The sequence below is a fragment of the Macaca thibetana genome, chromosome 10 (genome assembly GCF_024542745.1).
Source record: "Macaca thibetana thibetana isolate TM-01 chromosome 10, ASM2454274v1, whole genome shotgun sequence".
Lineage (NCBI taxonomy): Eukaryota > Metazoa > Chordata > Mammalia > Primates > Cercopithecidae > Macaca > Macaca thibetana.
This window is the reverse complement of record NC_065587.1, coordinates 22,248,079-22,267,273: the sequence shown is the minus strand read 5'-3', so window position 1 is coordinate 22,267,273 and position 19,195 is coordinate 22,248,079. Positions and strand designations below refer to the sequence as shown.

Sequence of the window (19,195 nt, the reverse complement as noted above, 5' to 3'; positions counted from 1 at the left end):
AAAAAAAGGGCTACAGATCACTATCTCATAAACATAGATGCAAAAATTCTTAACAAAATTTTAGCAAAGCATTTCCAACAATATGTAAAAAGAATAATAATACATAATGACTACCTGGAATTTACCCCCATTAAAACCAAAGTTGATTTAGTTGATTTAATATCCCCAAATAAATCAATTTAATTTCCCATATTAACAGACTAGCTAAAAAATTATTTCAACAGATGAAGAAACATAGACAAAATTTGACACCCACTCATAATAGAAATTAAAGGGAATATCCTCCACCTGATTAAGGGCATCATGCTCAACAATGTGAAGCTCAATGCTTTCCCACAAAGATCAGGAATGAGTAAAGGAAGTTCACTCATGACTTCTAGTCAACATTGTACTGGACATGCTAACCAGTGCAATAGAGCAAAAAATGAAGAAAAAGAAAAAGAAAGAAAAGGCAAACACCAAAGAAAGGAAGAAGCAGAATTGTGATTACCTGCAGACATCATCATGTGCATAGAAAATCCCAAGGAATCTGCAAAAATCCTACTAGAAATTAAAAGCAAATTTAACAGGGTAACATGACACAAAGTACAAAAAATACATTGTATTTCTATAGATTCTTAATAGAAAGTTAGAAAACAAAGTTAATCCATTTATAATAGTATCAAAAACCAAAATACTTAGGAATAAATTTAACAAAAGACTTGCAAGATCTGAACACTGAAAACTACAAAAAGTTGCAAAGGTAATAAAAGAAGGCCTAAGTAAATGGAGGAATACACCATGTTCATGGATTCAAAGACTCAGTAACATTAAGATGGCAATTCTCTCCAAACTGGTCTAATTCAGTGTAAGCCCATTAATTTCCAGAAAGGTTTTTTGAAGAAATTGATAAGCTGATTCTACAACTTATATAGAAATGCAAAAATATAGAATAGCCAAAACAACTTAGGAAAAAAAAAGAACAAGGTTGGAAGACTTACAATACCTAATAATCAGACTTATCATACATCTATAGTAATTAAGGCATTATGGTTAAGGCATTTAGATATATACATAGAAATCAGTGAAATAAAATGGAGAATCTAGTAATAACTCCATATTTATAGGGTCAAATGGTTTATGACAAAGGTGCCAGGATAATTCAATGGGGAAAGGATAATCTTTAAAACAAATGTTGCTGGATCATGGTTATCATTATCTGGAAAAAAATTAACTTTGACTCTTATCTCATACAATACCAAAAATTAACTCAAAATAAATCATAGACCTAAAGGCCAAAAAACATAAAAATTCTAGAAGAAAATCTTTGTAACCTTGGCGAAGACAAAGGTTTCTTAAATAGGACATAAAAAGAAGAAACATAAAGATAAATCAAAGAAAACCATCTAGCATGCAATTGGAGATAAGGTATCATAGACTGAACTCACTGCTTGTGTGGGTTCCCACAGTGCTTTGTTCATACCTCATCAAAATCATTTTTTCAATGAGATAAAACAGACATGTATAAAAGATTCTCCATCTAATCTCTGGAGCCTTTGGATCTTTACATAAAACATTAATACTTATGGAGAGAGTTAAAAATTGGAAGGTAGCTTTTCACACACCAGACTAGACAAAAATAATATTTCAGATAAAGACTTTAGAAAAGCAAAGCATTATAATAAAAAAGAGTAGAAAAGCAAAAATTAAAAGAAAAAGGAATTGACAAAATTTCACCAGATATACATTTATAACAAGAAAATGTAAGTGAATCTTCTTTTACCTAATGAGTATATGCCTAGAAAAATAAGTATAAAATCAAGTTTTTATAAAAGGAAACATTCTTATGCAGTACTGAACATTTCCTTATAAATTAATTCTGCTATCATACTACATCAAAAGAACCTTTTGTGATTTCAATTATGAACTCTATATTTTATATAATTCTAAATGTTCCTAAATTAGGTTTGCTTAAAGCCAAATATAGAACTAAAATATTAATGTAAAATGGACTATACAATAACTTCACTTATTGTGAAGAGAAAACATCAGAAACCAATAATATAAATTATCCAAAAAGGGTGATTTTTTTGTCTATAATCATAAAAGTACACTTTTAAAAAACCATTTTTGGGGTATAGAAGTCACAAGTAGTGCCAGGAGAAAGTAGAAATGATAAAGAAAAATGGAAAGGATAAAAGTTTAAAGGTGTTCACAAATATAGGAAAAACACAAGATAAGTGGATCAAAAAAGGACAAGAATTGATACTTAATTTGAAAATTAAGCTCTCTATAAGGCTCACTGCATTAATCATAGGTTTAAAGAGAGAAAGAGACAGAGGCAGATAAATATGGAAAACCTTGCTAGAATAATCTAATTCAAACCTTCAGTAAAAATGTCACAATCATAGCTATTACTTACCAAACATCTACTATGTACAAGTTACAAATTATCTCTAATCCTTAAGCAACAATCTTCCAAGATAGGTATTATGATTCCCATTTATCTTAACTTCAGAGAGGTTAAGAGATTACTCAAAACCATATTGACATTAATGGAGGAACAGGAATGTGAACCAAGGTTTATCCTTTGCAAACAGCATTCTAGTTCACAAATGGTATCATATACAATTTTTCTTTTTCTTTTCTTTTTTTTTTTTTTTTTTTTTTTGGAGACTCTTCACTCTTGTTGCTAAGGCTGGAGTGCAGTGGTACGATCTCAGCTCAATGCAACCTCTGCCTCCGGGATTCAAGCAATTCCCCTGCCTCAACCTCCCCAGTAGCTGGGATTACAGGCGCCCACCACCACGCCCAGCTAATTTTTGTATTTTTAGTAGAGAGGGGGTTTCACCACATTGGCCAGGCTGGTCTCAAACTCCTGACCTCAGGTGATCCATCCACCTCAGCCTCCCAAAGTGCTGGGATTACAGGCATAAGCCACCGCGCCCAGCCCATATACAATTTTTCTCAACAATTTTTGCTTCATTTACAATGATTATGGTTACAAAAGTAATCCTTTAGGGAATTACAGAATAGTAAACCATTCACAAGGCAGCAGCAACACTAGAAGTTCCATTAAATGAGGCCAAAAAGACCTACCAGAGTCAAAGGATAAAGTACTATGACTTTTATTATTAATATTTGAGACAGGGTCTCACTCTGTTGCCCAGGCCAGAGTGCGGTGATGCAATCATGGCTCACTGCAGCCTCTACCTCCTGGGCTCAAGCAATCCTCTCACCTCAGCCTCCCAAGTAGCTGGGGATACAGGTGCGTGCCACCATACCTGGCTAATTTTTGTATTTTTTGTAGAGACAAAGTCTCACTATGTTGCCTAGTCTGGCCTCAAACTTGTGGGCTCAAGGGATCCTCCCACCTCAGCCTCCCAAAGTGCTGAGATTATAAGCATAAGCCACGATGCTCAGCCCTACAGCATATTATTAAGACATTAGGAAATTATTTTAAATCTCTAGGAAATATCCATTAACCTTTGTTAACCCAACAGAAAACCAAGAATGGGATGAAATGGTTTTGTGGTTCTATGGAAAATATCGCATATACTTCAATCACATTGTATTTTTTATTGTATGTATTTAAGGTATACAACATGATATTTTTGTTTACTTATATGAAGTGAAATAATTATTGTAGTCAATCAAATTAATATATTCATCATCTCACATGGTAACCCTTTTTGTGTGTATTTGTGTCATAAGAGAACCTAAAATCTCCTCTTAGCAATTATCCCTAATACAATACAATATTATTAACTATAGTCCTCATGTGGTACATTAGATACCTAGAATTATTCATCCTATATATCTGCAACTTTATATCCTTGGATCTACATTCCCCCATTTCATCCCTCTCCTATCCCCCACCCTCTATGCTTCAGGAGCATCTTAAGAAATTGTTTCTGCTGGGCGAGGTGGCTCACACTTGTAATCCCAGCACTTTGGGAGGCCAAGTTAGGCAGATTACCTGAGCTCAGGAGTTCAAGACCAGCCTGGGCAACATGGTGAAACCCTGTTTCTATAAAAAATACAAAAATTAGCTGGGCATAGTGGCACATACTTGTAGTCCCAGCTACTCAGGAGGCAGAGGTTGCAGTGAGTCAAGACTGCACCACTGCACTCCAGCCTTGGTGACAGAGTAAGAGCCTGTCTCAGAAAGGAAAAAGGAAAAAGGAGAAAGGGAAAGGGAAAGGGAAAGGGAAAGGGAAAGGAAAGGGAAAGGGAAGGAAAGGAATTGTTTCTAAAAGAAACTAGGGGTTAGGTTAGGAGCAGGCACACCGAAAATAAAGTATATATAATAAAAAACAAAGATAATAACTAAGCCTTGCGTTACTCAAGGACTACAGATAATTACAATGCTTTATTAGAAAAAACAGAAATTTCCCTCATTAAATACCATTCTGAAAATAAACAGTCATTGACAGGGAATAAAATTAATTATTTTAAATTGAAGGAAAGAAACATCATCATACTTCATCTAAAATAGTCATTCACAAAGAGGTGTTCCAAAACCTATATAAAGAACTAGAATGTATCTTACTTATCAAGAGGCACAGAGAAAAAAAATTTAAATTTCACACATACAGGAAAAGAATTAAACTTGCACATGGAAAGCACACTACAAAAAAAAAAAAAAGGAAGCCTTTCACTAATGTACCAGCTCAAGGAAGTCATTTTATATTTTGCTGAAGTATAGATTATTAAAATATTAATAAGTACACTAAATCCACAAAATGTTACATTAAAGTAAGAAGCCAGCACAAAAGATTCTGTGAAAATAAATAAAATTTCTACCTTTGGCCATTTGGGATTGAGAAGTCGAGCTTTGATTGCATCATCCAGTGCCTTGTCATACTGCTGGATTTTCATGTAGGCTGCAGATCTATTGCTGTATAAGATGCAGTTCTGAGGGTCAACAGCCAGGGCTTCATTATACAGAACAATAGCTGTGTGGAAATCTCCATTGTGACAGGCCTGATTACTCTGACGAACTTTCTCAACAAATTCAGCTTTGCTCAGTACCGGTCCATCAGGACTCCTCTGGCCAAAAGTGTTAGCACCAAAGAGAGGAATCTACAAACAAAGAAACTTTTTCAGACAAAGTTAGATAATCCAGATGGGTTCCTGATCTGCTAAGATTTGGATGTCTGTCCCCTCCAAATTGCACATTAAAATGTGATCCCCAGTACTGGAGGTGGGGCTTAATGGGAGGTGTTTAGGTCATAGGAGTAAATCCCACACAAATAGAGGGATTTGCCCTTCCTTGGGGGTGAGTGAATTCTTACTCTATTATTTTCAGTGAGATCTGGTTATTAAGAGGCCTGCCACTGGCCCCTCTCTCTCTCTTGCTGCCTCTCACTTTGTGATCTCTGCATGCACAAGCCAGCTCCCCTTTGCCTTCTGCCATGAGTGGAAGCAGCTTAATGCCCTCACCAGATACAGATGCCTAATCTTGAAGTTTCCAATCATCAAAATCATGAGCCAAATAATCCTTTTTTCTTTATAGATTACTCAGCCTCAGGTATTAATTTTTTACTCTTATTTTTTTTCAGATGAGGTCTCACTCTGTCGCCCAGGCTAGAGTGTAGTGGCCCAAGTCTGGTTCACTGCAGCCTCAACCTCCAGGCACAAGCAATCTTCTTGCCTCAGCCTTTTGAGTAGCTGGAAATACAGGCACATGCCACAGCATGCAGCTAACTTTTTTTTGTTTTTGTTGTTGTTGTTGTTTGTTTTGTAGAGACAGGATTTCACTATGTTGGCCAGGCTGATTTTGAACTACTAGCCTCAAGAGATCTTTCCACTTCAGCCTCCCAAAATGCTGGGATTACAGGCATGAGTTGCTGCACCTGGCCAAGAATTCCTTTATAGCCACACAAAACATACTAAGACATCATCTGCACCTCAATAAAACACAAACATTCTTCATTATCTGCTCTACATTATATATGTGCCCCGGAAGACAATAATCTTCCCTCAAAGCAGCCAACAAAGTGCCTTGCATGCATATGTGCATATGTATGTTTAATAGTTACATGCATGTATATTTGTATTTGTATTTGTTGAATGAATAAATGCAAAAGAGTATTCAGGTTTTTCCTTGGCAATTTAAAGTTATATACTATGGAAAAAATAAAATACAAACATATATGGACACTATAATCTCAACTATATTAAGATGATTGCACTTAATGCTGAAAAGCCAGGAACAGTGGCATGCACCTGTAGTTCCAACTACCCAAGATGCTGAAGCAGGAGGATCACTTTAGCCCAGGAATTTAATACTATAGTGTGCTACAACTGCACTTGTGAATAGCCATTGCACTCCAGTCTGGACAACATAGCGAGACTCCATCTCTAAAAATAAATAAATAAGTAATGAGAGAAAATCAAAATATTAATCATACTAAATTATCTCTGGAAATAAGCTTGTGGAGCATTTTAATTCTTAAACTTATGCAAGTTTTAAAATAAAAAATAAGCTTTAAAAAATGTTTTCATGTACCAATGAATCTTTTTGGACTGGCAAATTTGGTGACTATAGTTTGGCTACTACCATGAAATTTCAAAGACAAACACCAGTGTTTGAAGACTAGCAAAAAAAATATTCAGCTGTAACTATATTCTGGCACTTTAAAATCTGTTTTTGATGTTGATTTTTCAAAATTACTAAGTTTTCTATAACTATAGCAGCAGTGCAGTGACCTTAAAACCAAAGGAAGCAAATGTGTCAAGTGTTTTTGTTTGTTTGTTTGTTTTTGTGGTTTTTTTGAGTCAGGGTCTTGCTATGTCAGCCAGGCTGGAGTGCAGTGGTGTGATCAGAGCTCACTGCAGCCTCAACCTCCTGGGCTTATGCAATCTTCCCACCTCAGCCACCCAAGTTGCTGAAACCTCAGCCACGCACCACCCCACCTGGCTAATTTTTTTATTGTTTTCTAGAGATGAAGTCTTCTCATGTTGCCGAGGCTGGTCTCAAACTCCTGGGCTCCAGCAATCCTCCCGCCTTGGCCTCCCAAACTGCTGGGACTATAGAAGTGAACCACAGCACCCAGCCTGTTACTCATTTTTTTTTTTTTTTTTTTGAGACGGAGTCTCGCTCTGTCACCCAGGCTGGAGTGCAGTGGCCGGATCTCAGCTCACTGCAAGCTCCGCCTCCCGGGTTTACGCCATTCTCCTGCCTCAGCCTTCCGAGTAGCTGGGACTACAGGCGCCCGCCACCTCGCCCGGCTAGTTTTTTGTATTTCTTAATAGAGACGGGGTTTCACCGTGTTAGCCAGGATGGTCTCGATCTCCTGACCTCGTGATCCGCCCGTCTCGGCCTCCCAAAGTGCTGGGATTACAGGCTTGAGCCACCGCGCCTGGCCCTGTTACTCATTTTTAAAACACAAAAATTATGAACTGTAGGCCAGGCGTGGTGGCTCACGCCTGTAATCCCAGCATTTTGGGAGACCAAGGCAGGCGGATCACGAGGTCAGGAGATAGAGACCATCCTGGCTAACACAGCAAAACCCCATCTCTACTAAAAATACAAAAAATTAGCCAGGCATGATTGCAGGCGGCTGTAGTCCCAGCTACTCAGGGGGCCGAGGCAGGAGAATGGCATGAACTTGGGAGGCGGAGCTTGCAGTGAGCCAAGATTGTGCCACTGCACTCCAGCCTGACCAACACAGCGAGACTCCGTCTGAAAAAAAAAAAAAAATGAACTGTAAAGTACAAAGGGAAGAAATTTAACACAGTAGTATCAAGCACAGACATTTTATACTTCTAAGCAAGCTTGCCCTAAGTGAAATTAAAACAAAAAGTATTTTTTCCCTATGTCTTCCTTTAAGATCAAGTCCAGTACCTCCATTCAGAAGAGAATGCATCTGATTTGATGCAATAGGCCAATACACACAAAGAAATAGACTCGTCAAAGAAGTACTTGCATTAAAAGAAGAAAAAATTGGCCGGGCGCGGTGGCTCAAGCCTGTAATCCCAGCACTTTGGGAGGCCGAGATGGGTGGATCACGAGGTCAGGAGATCGAGACCATCCTGGCTAACACGGTGAAACCCCATCTCTAATAAAAAATACAAAAATCTAGCCGGGCGAGGTGGCGGGCGCCTATAGTCCCAGCTACTCGGGAGGCTGAGGCAGGAGAATGGCGTGAACGCGGGAGGCGGAGCTTGCAGTGAGCTGAGATCCGGCCACTGCACTCCAGCCTGGGCGACAGAGCGAGACTCCGTCTCAAAAAAAAAAAAAAAAAAAGAAGAAGAAAAAATTCCCCAAAGAAGGGAGGAAAGGAAAGGCAGATCTAATCTCACATATGACCAACAACTGTTCTTCCTCTGCTCACAAGGATATTATATCCTGATTTCCAGGACAATTCAAAACATTAAAGGATTCTATAAGTTTCAAATATCAGTGTCCAAGTTATATTCAACTTTTTTTTTTTTTTTTTTTGAGGAGACGTTTCACTTTTGTTGCCCAGGCTGGAGCGCAATGGCACGACCTCGACTCACTGCAACCTCTGCCTCCCAGGTTCAAGCAATTTTCCTGCCTCAGCCTCCCAAGTAGCTGGGATTACAGGCATGCACCAATATTCAACTTTCACTTACTGGAAGTGGCCAACCAATAATGCACTTAAAGGATTTTTTAAAAATTATGATCATGAAACATATTGCTTGAAAGTAAATGGACTACGTGACATTTGCCAAACAACCAGATTTTTCAGTCTTTGTTTTTAATTATTTTATTCCATCATCAAACCAATGTGTAAAACACTGACAATATGTAAGACTGATTTCATTTTGGAAAACATGATCATCATGGTTCTGCTTAAGGTCAATACTACCATAAGTTATAGAAACAAATTCTGTATCTCAAAATTCAAGGGCATGATATAAAAATAGCAACTAAAGACTTTTAAAGTAAAATAAATTGTTAGCTTCAGAAGTAGCCTGTAAGTTATTTAAAAAAAAGAAAAGAAGAATCCTACTATTACAGTATTCCCTACTTCTCAAAAAGAATTGCAGAGTAGACTGGGCTCAGTGGTTCATGCCTGTAATCCCACACACTGGGAGACTAAGATGGGAAGACTGCTTGAGCCCAGGAGTTTGGGACCAGCCTGGCAACACAGCAAGACCCTGTCTCTATTTTAGAAAAATATACATATATATTTAAAAATTTTGTAAGGTAGGACACAGTGGTTCACATTTGTAATCCCAGCACTTTGGGAGGCTGAGGTGGGCAGATCACCTGCGGTCAGGAGTTTGAGATCAGGCTGGCCAACATGGTGAAACCTCATCTCTACTAAAAATACAAAACTTAGCTATGTGTGGTGGCGGGTGCCTATAATCCTAGCTACTCAGGAGGCTGAGGTAGAATTGCTTGAACCCGGGAGGCAGAGGTTGCAATAAGCCGAGATTGCACCACTGCACTCCAGTCTGGGCAACAAGAGCGAGCCTCTGTCTCAAAAAAAAAAAAAAAAAAAAAAAGAAAAGAAAAGAAAAAAAAGAAAAAAGAAAAAAATTTTTTTCAGAAAGAATTGCAGAGTAAGCCAGGTACAATAGCTCATGCCTGTAATCCCACACTTGGGGAGGCTAAAGTGGAAGGACTGCTTGAGCCCAGGAGTTCAAGACCAGCCTGGTCAACAAAGCAAGACCCTGTCTCTACAAAAAAGACAAAAAATAGCTGGGTGTGGTGACATGCACCTGTAGTCCTAGCTACTTGGGAGGCTGAAGAGGGAGGACCGCTTGAGCCTAGGAGGTCAGGGTTGCAGTGAGCTGTGATCGTGCCACTTGCACTTCAGCCTGGACAACAAGCAAGACCCTGTCTCAGAAAGAATGGCAGAGTACTACTTTTGGTTCAACGCCAACACAGATAAGAATCAAATTAAGAAGAGAAATCATCTTCATTCTGTTGCCTCCATGTACAGTAAATTAAAGTAACATTTCCCAAAATATATTCTAAGGAAACCCTAGGTCCTCAGGAGACTAGGATGAACAACATTAAATAAATCTCTTCTTTAGTGAAATATCTCTCAGAGATCTTATTTTGCACACTGTGAATCTGAGAGGGGGGAATACCATACATTATAAGATCAAATCACCTTTTATAGTGAAGCATCTGGCAAGTTCAGAAATTGCTTGAAACACTGATGTAAACCATTACTAAGGCCTCTAAGAGCAAAGAAAATACCATGGATGAGTTAGTACTAGTGCAGAAAGATTCTAAATCCCAGAGGAGAACTCTAGTATTTAGAGTTAGTAGTAGTTAATCAAATGTTCACAACATGCCATCAAATGTTCACAAATTTAAAAGAAAAATGCACTGTAGTAAGTGCTCCACAGAAGCTTCTAATTTGTCAAAATTTATCTGTGTCTACTCAGCTGGATACCGTGTGGCTGCCAGAAGGCTAAGAAACAGAAATTTCTGGCCGGGCGCGGTGGCTCAAGCCTGTAATCCCAGCACTTTGGGAGGCCGAGACGGGCGGATCACGAGGTCAGGAGATCAAGACCATCCTGGCTAACCCGGTGAAACCCCGTCTCTACTAAAAAAAAAAGTACAAAAAACCAGCCGGGCGAGGTGGCGGGCGCCTGTAGTCCCAGCTACTCGGGAGGCTGAGGCAGGAGAATAGCGTAAACCCGGGAGGCGGAGCTTGTAGTGAGCTGAGATCTGGCCACTGCACTCCAGCCTGGGCGACAGAGCGAGACTCCGTCTCAAAAAAAAAAAAAAAGAAAAGAAAAAGAAACAGAAATTTCTGGCTGGGCGCGGTGGCTCACGCCTGTAATCCCAGCACACTGGGAGGCCGAGGCGGGCAGACCACGAGGTCAAGAGATCAAGAGCATCCTGGCCAACATGGTAAAACCCCGTCTCTACTAAAAATACAAAAATTAGCTGGCCATGGTGGCACGAGCCTGTAGTCTCAGCTACTCGGGAGGCTGAGGCAGGAGAATCGCTTGAACCCGGGAGGCAGAGGTTGCAGTGAGCGAAGATCGCACCACTGCACTCCAGCCTGGGAACAAAGCAAGACTCCGTCTCAAAAAAAAAAAAAAAAAAAAAAAAAAAAGAAACAGAAATTTCTGTGTATGGCTAAGAAGAATAAACATAACTTCCCAAGTCCTTTTCTTTTTTTTTCTATCTTATCTGCAATTGATAAACTTGACAGAGAAAAAAGACCTTTGCATATATTTCTCAGATTATATATATGTTGTACTTAAAATAACCAGCCATATTAAATTTAGGAACTAATTTAATGAGTTAAACAAGGTGAATAGTACTTCTTAAGGAGATAATGAAAAATAAAAATTTTAATTACTCATTTACTTAGATTAACTATTATATTATTTCTTCCCCCATGAGTTCCAAAATAGAGAAAAATATTGTGACTGTATTTCATATACATATAGCATATGGATGTCAACATATATTAACATTGCTGATATTTTCCTCTGATCCTCTGACAAATTCATCTTAAAAAGATATTCAGTAACATGTGAGCCAAATGGGCTCAGTATATGCAGCCACATATAATTACTACATACATGGCATAATTGCAGTCCTGTTATAAATTTTTCCAGCTTTACTGAGGTATAAATTGACCAATAAAGTCATATATATAGAAAGTATATAATGTGATGTTTTGATACATGTATGCATTGTGAAAAGATTACCACAATCAAGCTAATTAACATATCCATCACCTCACAGAGCTTTCTTTTGTGTGTATATGGTAAAAATACTTAAGATCTACTCTCTTAGCAAATTTCAAGTGTATAATACATTACTAGTCACCACGCTGTACACTGGGTCTCCAGAACTTATTTATTCATAGCTGAAGATTTGTACCCCTTGACCAATGTCACCCATTTCTCCCACCCTTGTCCCCTGATAACCACCCTTCTACTCTGTTTTTATGAATTCAACATTTTTAGATCCTACATATAAGTTAGATCATACGGTATTTGTCTTTCTGTGTCTGGCTCATTTCACTTAGCATGATATTCTCTAGGTTCATCCATATTGTTGCAAATGTCAGGATTTCCTTCTTTTCTTTTTTTTTGAGACAGAGTCTCATTCTGTCGCCTAGGCTGTTTGCAGTGGCATGATCTTGGCTCACTGCAAGCTCTGCCTCCTGGGTTCACGCCATTCTCTTGCCTCAGCCTCCTGAGTAACTGGTACTACAGGCGCCTACTACCATGCCCAACTAATTTTTTTTTATTTTTAGTAGAGATGGGTTTAACCATGTTAGCCAGGATGGTCTCAATCTCCCGCCCTCAGGTGATCCGCCCGCCTCGGCCTCCCAAAGTGCTGGGATTACAGGTTGGATTTCCTTCTTAAGGTTGAATAATATTGTATTTTGTGTATGTGCATTTTTTTAATTCATTCATCCATCAATGGACATTTAGGTTGTTTCTACATCTGGGTCTTTGTGAATAATGCTGCAATATACATGGAAGTCCAGATATCTCTTCAAGATAGTAATTTTATTTCCTTCAGAGACATATCCAGTAGTGGGATTGCTGGATCCTATGGTAGTGATGTTGAGCAGCTTTTCATACCCCTGTTAGCAGTTTGTAGGTCTTCTTTGTTCAAATTATATTCAGGAATTTTGCCCATTTTAAAAATCAGGTTATTTATTTGTTATCGAGTTATGTCAGTCCCTTATATATTTTGGATATTAACCCTTGTTAGGCATATGATTTGCAAATATTTTATCCCACCCCACTTTTTCATTTTGTTGACTGTTTCCTCTTTTGCGGAGAAAGTTTTAGTTTGATGTAGTCCTAACAGCTTTTTTTGCCTAGTTTTTTGGTGTCGCATCCAAAAAAATCATTGCCAAGACCAATATTAAGAACTTTCCCCCCCATGTTTTCTTCTAGGAGTTTTAGAGTTTCAGATGTTATGTTTAAGTTTTTTGGTGTTTTTTTGTTTGTTTATTTGGTTGGTTGTTCTGAGACGGAGTCTTGCTCTGTCGCCCAGGCTGGAGTGCAGAGGAGCATCGCTCACTGCAAGCTCCGCCTCCTGGGTTCATGCCATTCTCCTGCCTCAGCTTCCCGAGTAGCTAGGACTACAGGCGCCCGCCACCATGCCAGGCTAATTTTTTTTGTATTTTTAGTAGAGACGGGGTTTCACGTGTTAGCCAGGAGGGTCTCGATCTCCCGACCTCAGGTGATCCGCCTGCCTCAGCCTCTCAAAGTGCTGAGATTACAGGCATGAGCCACCGCGCCAGGCCACATTTAAGTATTTAATCTATTTTGAGTTGATTTTTGTTTGTGGTGTAAGTTAAAGATCCAATTTCACTTTATGGCACGTGATAGCCAGTTTTCCCAGGACCACATATGTTGGAAACTATGGTTTCCCCATTGTGTATCAGCTTAAAATAGACTGCTATAACTATGTTTTATGTAAGCATCAAGGTAACCACAAAGCAAATACCTATAGCAGATACACAAAAGACAAAGGAACCAAAGCATACTATAGAATATCATCAAATCAGCAAGGAAGACAAGAAAGGAACAAGAGGTTTACAAACCAGCCAGAAAACAATTGACAAAATGGCAACAGTAAGTCCTTACCTATCAATAGTTACTGTAAGTGTAAATGGAGTAAGTTCTCCAATCGAAAAACAGAATGATCGAATGGATAAAAATTCAGGACCCAATAAAATTTTTTAATTAAAAGAAAAACAGGACCCAAAGAGATGCTGCTTACAAAAACTACATGCTGCTTACAAAAGACTCACTTCAGCTTTAAGGATATGCACAGACTGAAAGTGAAGGAACAGAATAGATATTCCATGCAAATGGAAACCAAAAGAGAGCAGGGATAACTGTACTTAGACAAAACAGACTTTAAGTCAAAATCTATTAACAAGAGACAAAATAATTGTATAATTATAAAAAGGTGAATTCATTAGGAGGGTATAATTATAAATACATATACACCCAAAATCACAGCACCTAAATATATGAAGCAAATATTAACAAATCTGAAGGGAGAAATAAACAGCAATACAATAATAGTGGGAACTTCAATATGCAACTTTCAACAATGGACAGATCATCCAGACAGAAACCAGTACAGAATACATTAGACTTGCTCTACTTTAGACCAAATGGACCCAACAGACATGTACAGAACATGCCATCCAACAGCAGCAGAATATAAATTCTCCCGTTATAAATTTTGATTATTCAAATTACATATAAAAAATCACCTCTATATAAAAAATTATGGGTAATTCAAATAATTAAATATTTTGAAATAAAATTATAAAACATTAAAAGGAAATAATCTTTTATTATGTAGAACTGAGTCCTTTCTAAGTATAACACATAAGCCACAAAACATAATAGAAAGGACTGATAACTATGACAACATAAAAAATTTTAATGTCTGCATGGAAAATATGGATTAAGACCAAAAAGATTAGTAACAAATAGGTTAAAAAAAAAACACAACACATGATAAATGGCTAGTTTTCTTAGTATAGATAAAGTTCCTACAAATCAGTAATAAAATGGACAAACAATTCAATGGAAAAATGGACAAAGGACATGCACAGACAAATCACAAAAAAAGGAACTCCATATGGCTTTTAAACACACTTTTTTAAATGTGTGACTTCAGTTATTTTAAAAGAAAATTAAACCTTAAAGACAGTATTTTTTTTTACCTCTCCTACTAACAGAAATAAAAAATTAGCAATACACTTTGTTGGTTAAGGGGGTAAGGAAAAAGTGACACCCATACATTCATACACTGTTGGTAGAATGGGAGGTCTCGCTATATTGCCCAAGCAGGTCTCAAACTCCTAGGCTCAAGCTATCCTCCCACCTCTCACTCCCTAAGAGTTGGAATTACAGGTGTGAGCCACCAAGCCTGGCCTGATACAATTTCTTATAGAACAACTTGGGAATATCTATAAAAATGTAAAAGTGGCATAACCTTTCAATTCTAGAAATTTTCTCCACTTCTAGTAATTTATCCTATAGATGCACTTGCATGTGTAAACAAAATCACATATATTAAAACAAGGATAGTCATAATAGCATTATTTGTATTAGCATGATGTTAGAAATAATTTAAATGTTAGACAACAAGAAAATGGATAAGCATAGGGCTTTGTAAGGCATAAATAAGTTTTATTAGATCCATGTAATTATTATAAATTCAGCCAAAAGAATGAGAAAGATTTTATATGCTGATATAGATAGAAAAAAATTGAAAGGCAGAAGAAATTGTATCAGTTTACATTTCTACCAACAATGTATGAGTGTAACTTTTTCCTTACCCCCTCTCCATTCACCAAGCTATTCCTATGCCTAGAAAGTAGGATCTTTTTCAAACTCACACAAAGATGCCATATGGATGAGCAAAGGCATATGTTAGTTGTGTGCTGATATGGTTTGGCTGTGTCCCCACCCAAGTCTCATCTTGAATTCCCATGTGTTGTGGGAGGGATCCCATGGGAGTTAATTGAATCATGGGAGCAAATCTTTCCCATGCTGTTCTCATGATAGTAAGTCTCACAAGATCTGATGGTTTTAAAAATGGGAGTTTTTATGCACAAGCTCTCTCTTTGCCTGCCGTCATCCATGTAAGATGTGACTTGCTCCTCCTTGCTTTCCACCATTATTGTGAGGCCTCCCCAGCCAGGTGAAACTGTGAGTCCAATTAAACCTCTTTCTTTTGTAAATTGCCCAGTTTCAGGTATGTCTTCATCAGCAGCATGAAAACAGACTAACACATGTATTTTCAAAGCAAAAAAAATACATGAGAAAGTTTCACCAGAGAAATGACCATCCAACAAAGAATTCAATGTACAAGACTAAAATATATAATACACGAAATTAAGAACTGTGTGGATGGATTTAGCAAGATTTGATACAGCTAACAAGAAGATTAATAAACTGGAAGATAAGTAATAGAAAATCCTCAAAATGATGGCCAGGTGCAGTGGCTCAAGTCTGTAATCCCAGCAATTCTGGAGGCCAAGTGGGCGGATTGCTTGAGCCCAGAATTCAAGACCAGCCTGGGGAACATGGCAAAACCCCATCTCTACTAAAAATACAAAAACTGAGGTGGGAGGATCACCTGAACCTGAGGAGGTTTAGGCTGTGGTGAACCATGATCACGCCACTGCACTCCAGACAGGGCAACAGAGTGAGACCCCATCTCAAAAAAAAAAGAAAAAGAAAATCCCCAAAATCAACTATAGAGGAGAAAAAAAGGAAGATGAGCACATAAGAGACCTAAGTAATATACCCAAGAGGTCTGATACACATATAATTAGAATTTAAGAAGAGAGAGAAGGAAGTTAGAAACAATATTTGAATACCAATGACCAAGAATTTTCTAAAACTGGTAAGACACATCAACTCATAAGATATTGAACCCATAGCTTTCAGACTTTCATTCAACTCCAAGATATCACAAAGAAAATCATACCTACATGTATCATAGTCAAATTGTTAAAAATAATTATTATAAAAATAATAATAGAGAAAATGTTAAAGCAGAGGGAAATAAGACACATTAACTTGAAAGGAGCTACAAGCTGCATACTCAACAGAAACGATGGAAGCTGAAATAGCACCTAACATAAAATACTCAGAGAAAATATTCTTCAAAACTGAGAGTGAAATAGTAATATTCATACATTACTCATGGGAATATAAAATGGTACAACCACTGTGGAAATAGTATGGCAGGTCCTTGAAAAGATAAACATAGAGTTACTATATGATCCAGCAATTCTACTCTTAGGTATCTACCTAAACGAACTGAAAACCTGTCCATGGAAAAACTAGTACACAAATTTTCATAGCAGATTTATATAGCCAAAAAGTGGAAACAACCAAAATATCCATCAATTAATTAATTAGTGAATAAACAAAATGTGGGATAACCATACAATGGAATACTACTCAACTATAAAAAAGTAATGAATAGGCCGGGTGCGGTGGCTCACGTCTATAATCCCAGCACTTTGGGAGGCCGAGGTAGGTGGATCATGAGGTCAGGAGATCAAGACCATCCTGGCCAACATGGTGAAACCCCATCTCTACTAAAATGCAATTAGCCGGGTGTGGTGGTGTGTGCCTATAATCCCAGCTACTCAGAAGGTTGAGGCAGGGGAATCAGTTGAACCCAGGAAGCGGAGGTTGCAGTGAGTCAGTATCGCACCACTACACTCCAGCCTGGCAACAGGGCAAGACTCCATCTCAAAAAAAAAAAAAAAAAGGAATAAAACACACATTACAACATGGATGAACCTTAAAAATATTATGTTAAGTGAAAGAAGCCAGTCACAAAAGGTCAAATACTGTATGATTCAATTTATTAAATCTCCATAGTAGACAAATCCATTGATATGGAAAGCAGATTGGTGGTTGTCAGAGGTTGGAAGGAGGGGAAAATGAGGATTGACTCTTAATGACACCAGATTTCTTTTCAGAGCAAGAAAAATGTTATAGAATTAGATAGTGATATGGTTGAACAACCTTGTGAAAATACTAAAAACCACTGAATTGTATACTTTAAAATGGTGAATTTTATGGTGTGAATTGTATCGCAATTAAAGAAACAAAAACTGAGGGAATCAATAGCAGGCCTCTCAAAAAAAAAAAAAAAAGAAATATTAAAGAAAATACTGAAAGAAAACTATCCCAGACAGAAGCAGAGGAATGCGGGAGGGAATTAATAATACTGGAAAGAGTAAATATATGAGTAAATATAAATGAACATCAGCTATACAAAATAATAAGTTTAAAAAAATATATGACACAAAATGCAGGAGATAATAAATGGAGCTAAAGTTCTCTAAGAAAGCATTTCCCAAACCTTACTGTACGTATAAATTACCCATTCTGATTCAATAGCTTTGGGACAGGGCTTGAGATTCTGCATTTTAACAAGCTCCTGATGGCTTAGATGTTGCTCATCTATGCATCACACACTGTAAGTATCAATGTTTTAAGTTTCTAGCAGAATCTGTTAGGTAGTAAAACTATTATTTTTATTAGCCATATTAAGTCAAGGATGCATGTTGTAATCACTAGCGAAATAACAGGAGTAAAAAACAAGTTAATTTGGAAAAATAAAATCATTTGTAAATTTGATTAATCAAAAAAAAAAAAAGTAGGGAGAGGAAAGGGAACATTAAAATAGGTTAGTAATGTAAAAGCTAAAACTCCTAAAAGAAAATAGGAAAAGTTTTGTGAACTTAGGTTAGGCAAAGATTTCTTAGCCAGAATACAATAAGATTATCTGTATGTCAGGCACTCTCCTAGGCACTAGAGATAAAACCTGTGAATAGATAATAACAGTATAAGCTGTTTGCCATTTAAAAAAAAAAAAAAAAAAAAAAAAAAAAAACCACTGGCTTTTTGCGAAAGGCCCAGGCAGTTGCTTATACCTTGCAAAGCCCTGTGCTTAGGGGGTGAATCCTCCTAACCAGGCTGCAACTATTCAAACCAGTGATCCCAACTGGGATCCTCCAGATCAAAGAAAGACGGCTAATCAAAAGAAAGTAAAGAAGTTGGCCATGCAGATAGATATGGAATTAGGTCTCTAGAGAAAACAAAATTAAGGTAATAAGGACCAGGCGTGTTTCAGAAACAGCAAAGAGGTCAGCGTGAAAGAGGTGAGGGTACAAAGTAAAAAAAAAGGTCAGAGAGGTAACTGGGGCCCAGTGTGTTTAGATCTGCACTGCCCAATACAGGAGCCATCAGCAATATGTGGCCATTTAATTTTTTACTTTACCAAAATAAAATCAAAGATTCAGTTCCTCAGATGTATTAGCCACAGTGCAAGTGCTCAATAGCCACATGGTAGCTAGTGGCTACCAGATTGGAGAGTGCAAATACAGAACATTTTTTATTTTTATTTTTTTCCTGAAGAGACAGGGTCTCAGCCCAGGCTAGAGTGCAGTGGCTATTCACCATTCACAGGTGTGATCCCACTATTGATTAGCAGAGGAGTTTTCACCTGTTCTGTTTCTGACCTGAGCTGGTTCACCCTCCTTAGGCAATCTGGTGGTCCCCGCTCCCAGGAGGTCACCATATTGATGCTGAACTTAAGGTGGACACCAACATAGCGTACTACAGCCTACAACTCCTGGGTTCAAGCAACCCTCCTGCCTCAGCCTCCCAAGCAGCTGGGACTACAGGCAAGTGCCACTGCACCCAGCATAGATACAGAACATTTCTATCGTCACAGAAA

The 19,195-nt window shown here is 37.9% G+C and overlaps 1 protein-coding gene across 3 annotated transcripts in view; it reads right to left on the bottom strand.

Annotated features, from left to right (window-relative positions):
* Positions 1 to 19,195, bottom strand: part of TTC28 (tetratricopeptide repeat domain 28) — a 723,416-nt gene that overhangs the window by 673,801 nt on the left and 30,420 nt on the right. For all 3 annotated transcript variants that reach the window (XM_050806773.1, XM_050806774.1, XM_050806775.1), the window contains exon 2: positions 4,786 to 5,064. In XM_050806773.1, the coding sequence (XP_050662730.1) occupies positions 4,786 to 5,064 (279 nt within the window). The remainder of the gene's footprint in view (positions 1 to 4,785; positions 5,065 to 19,195) is intronic.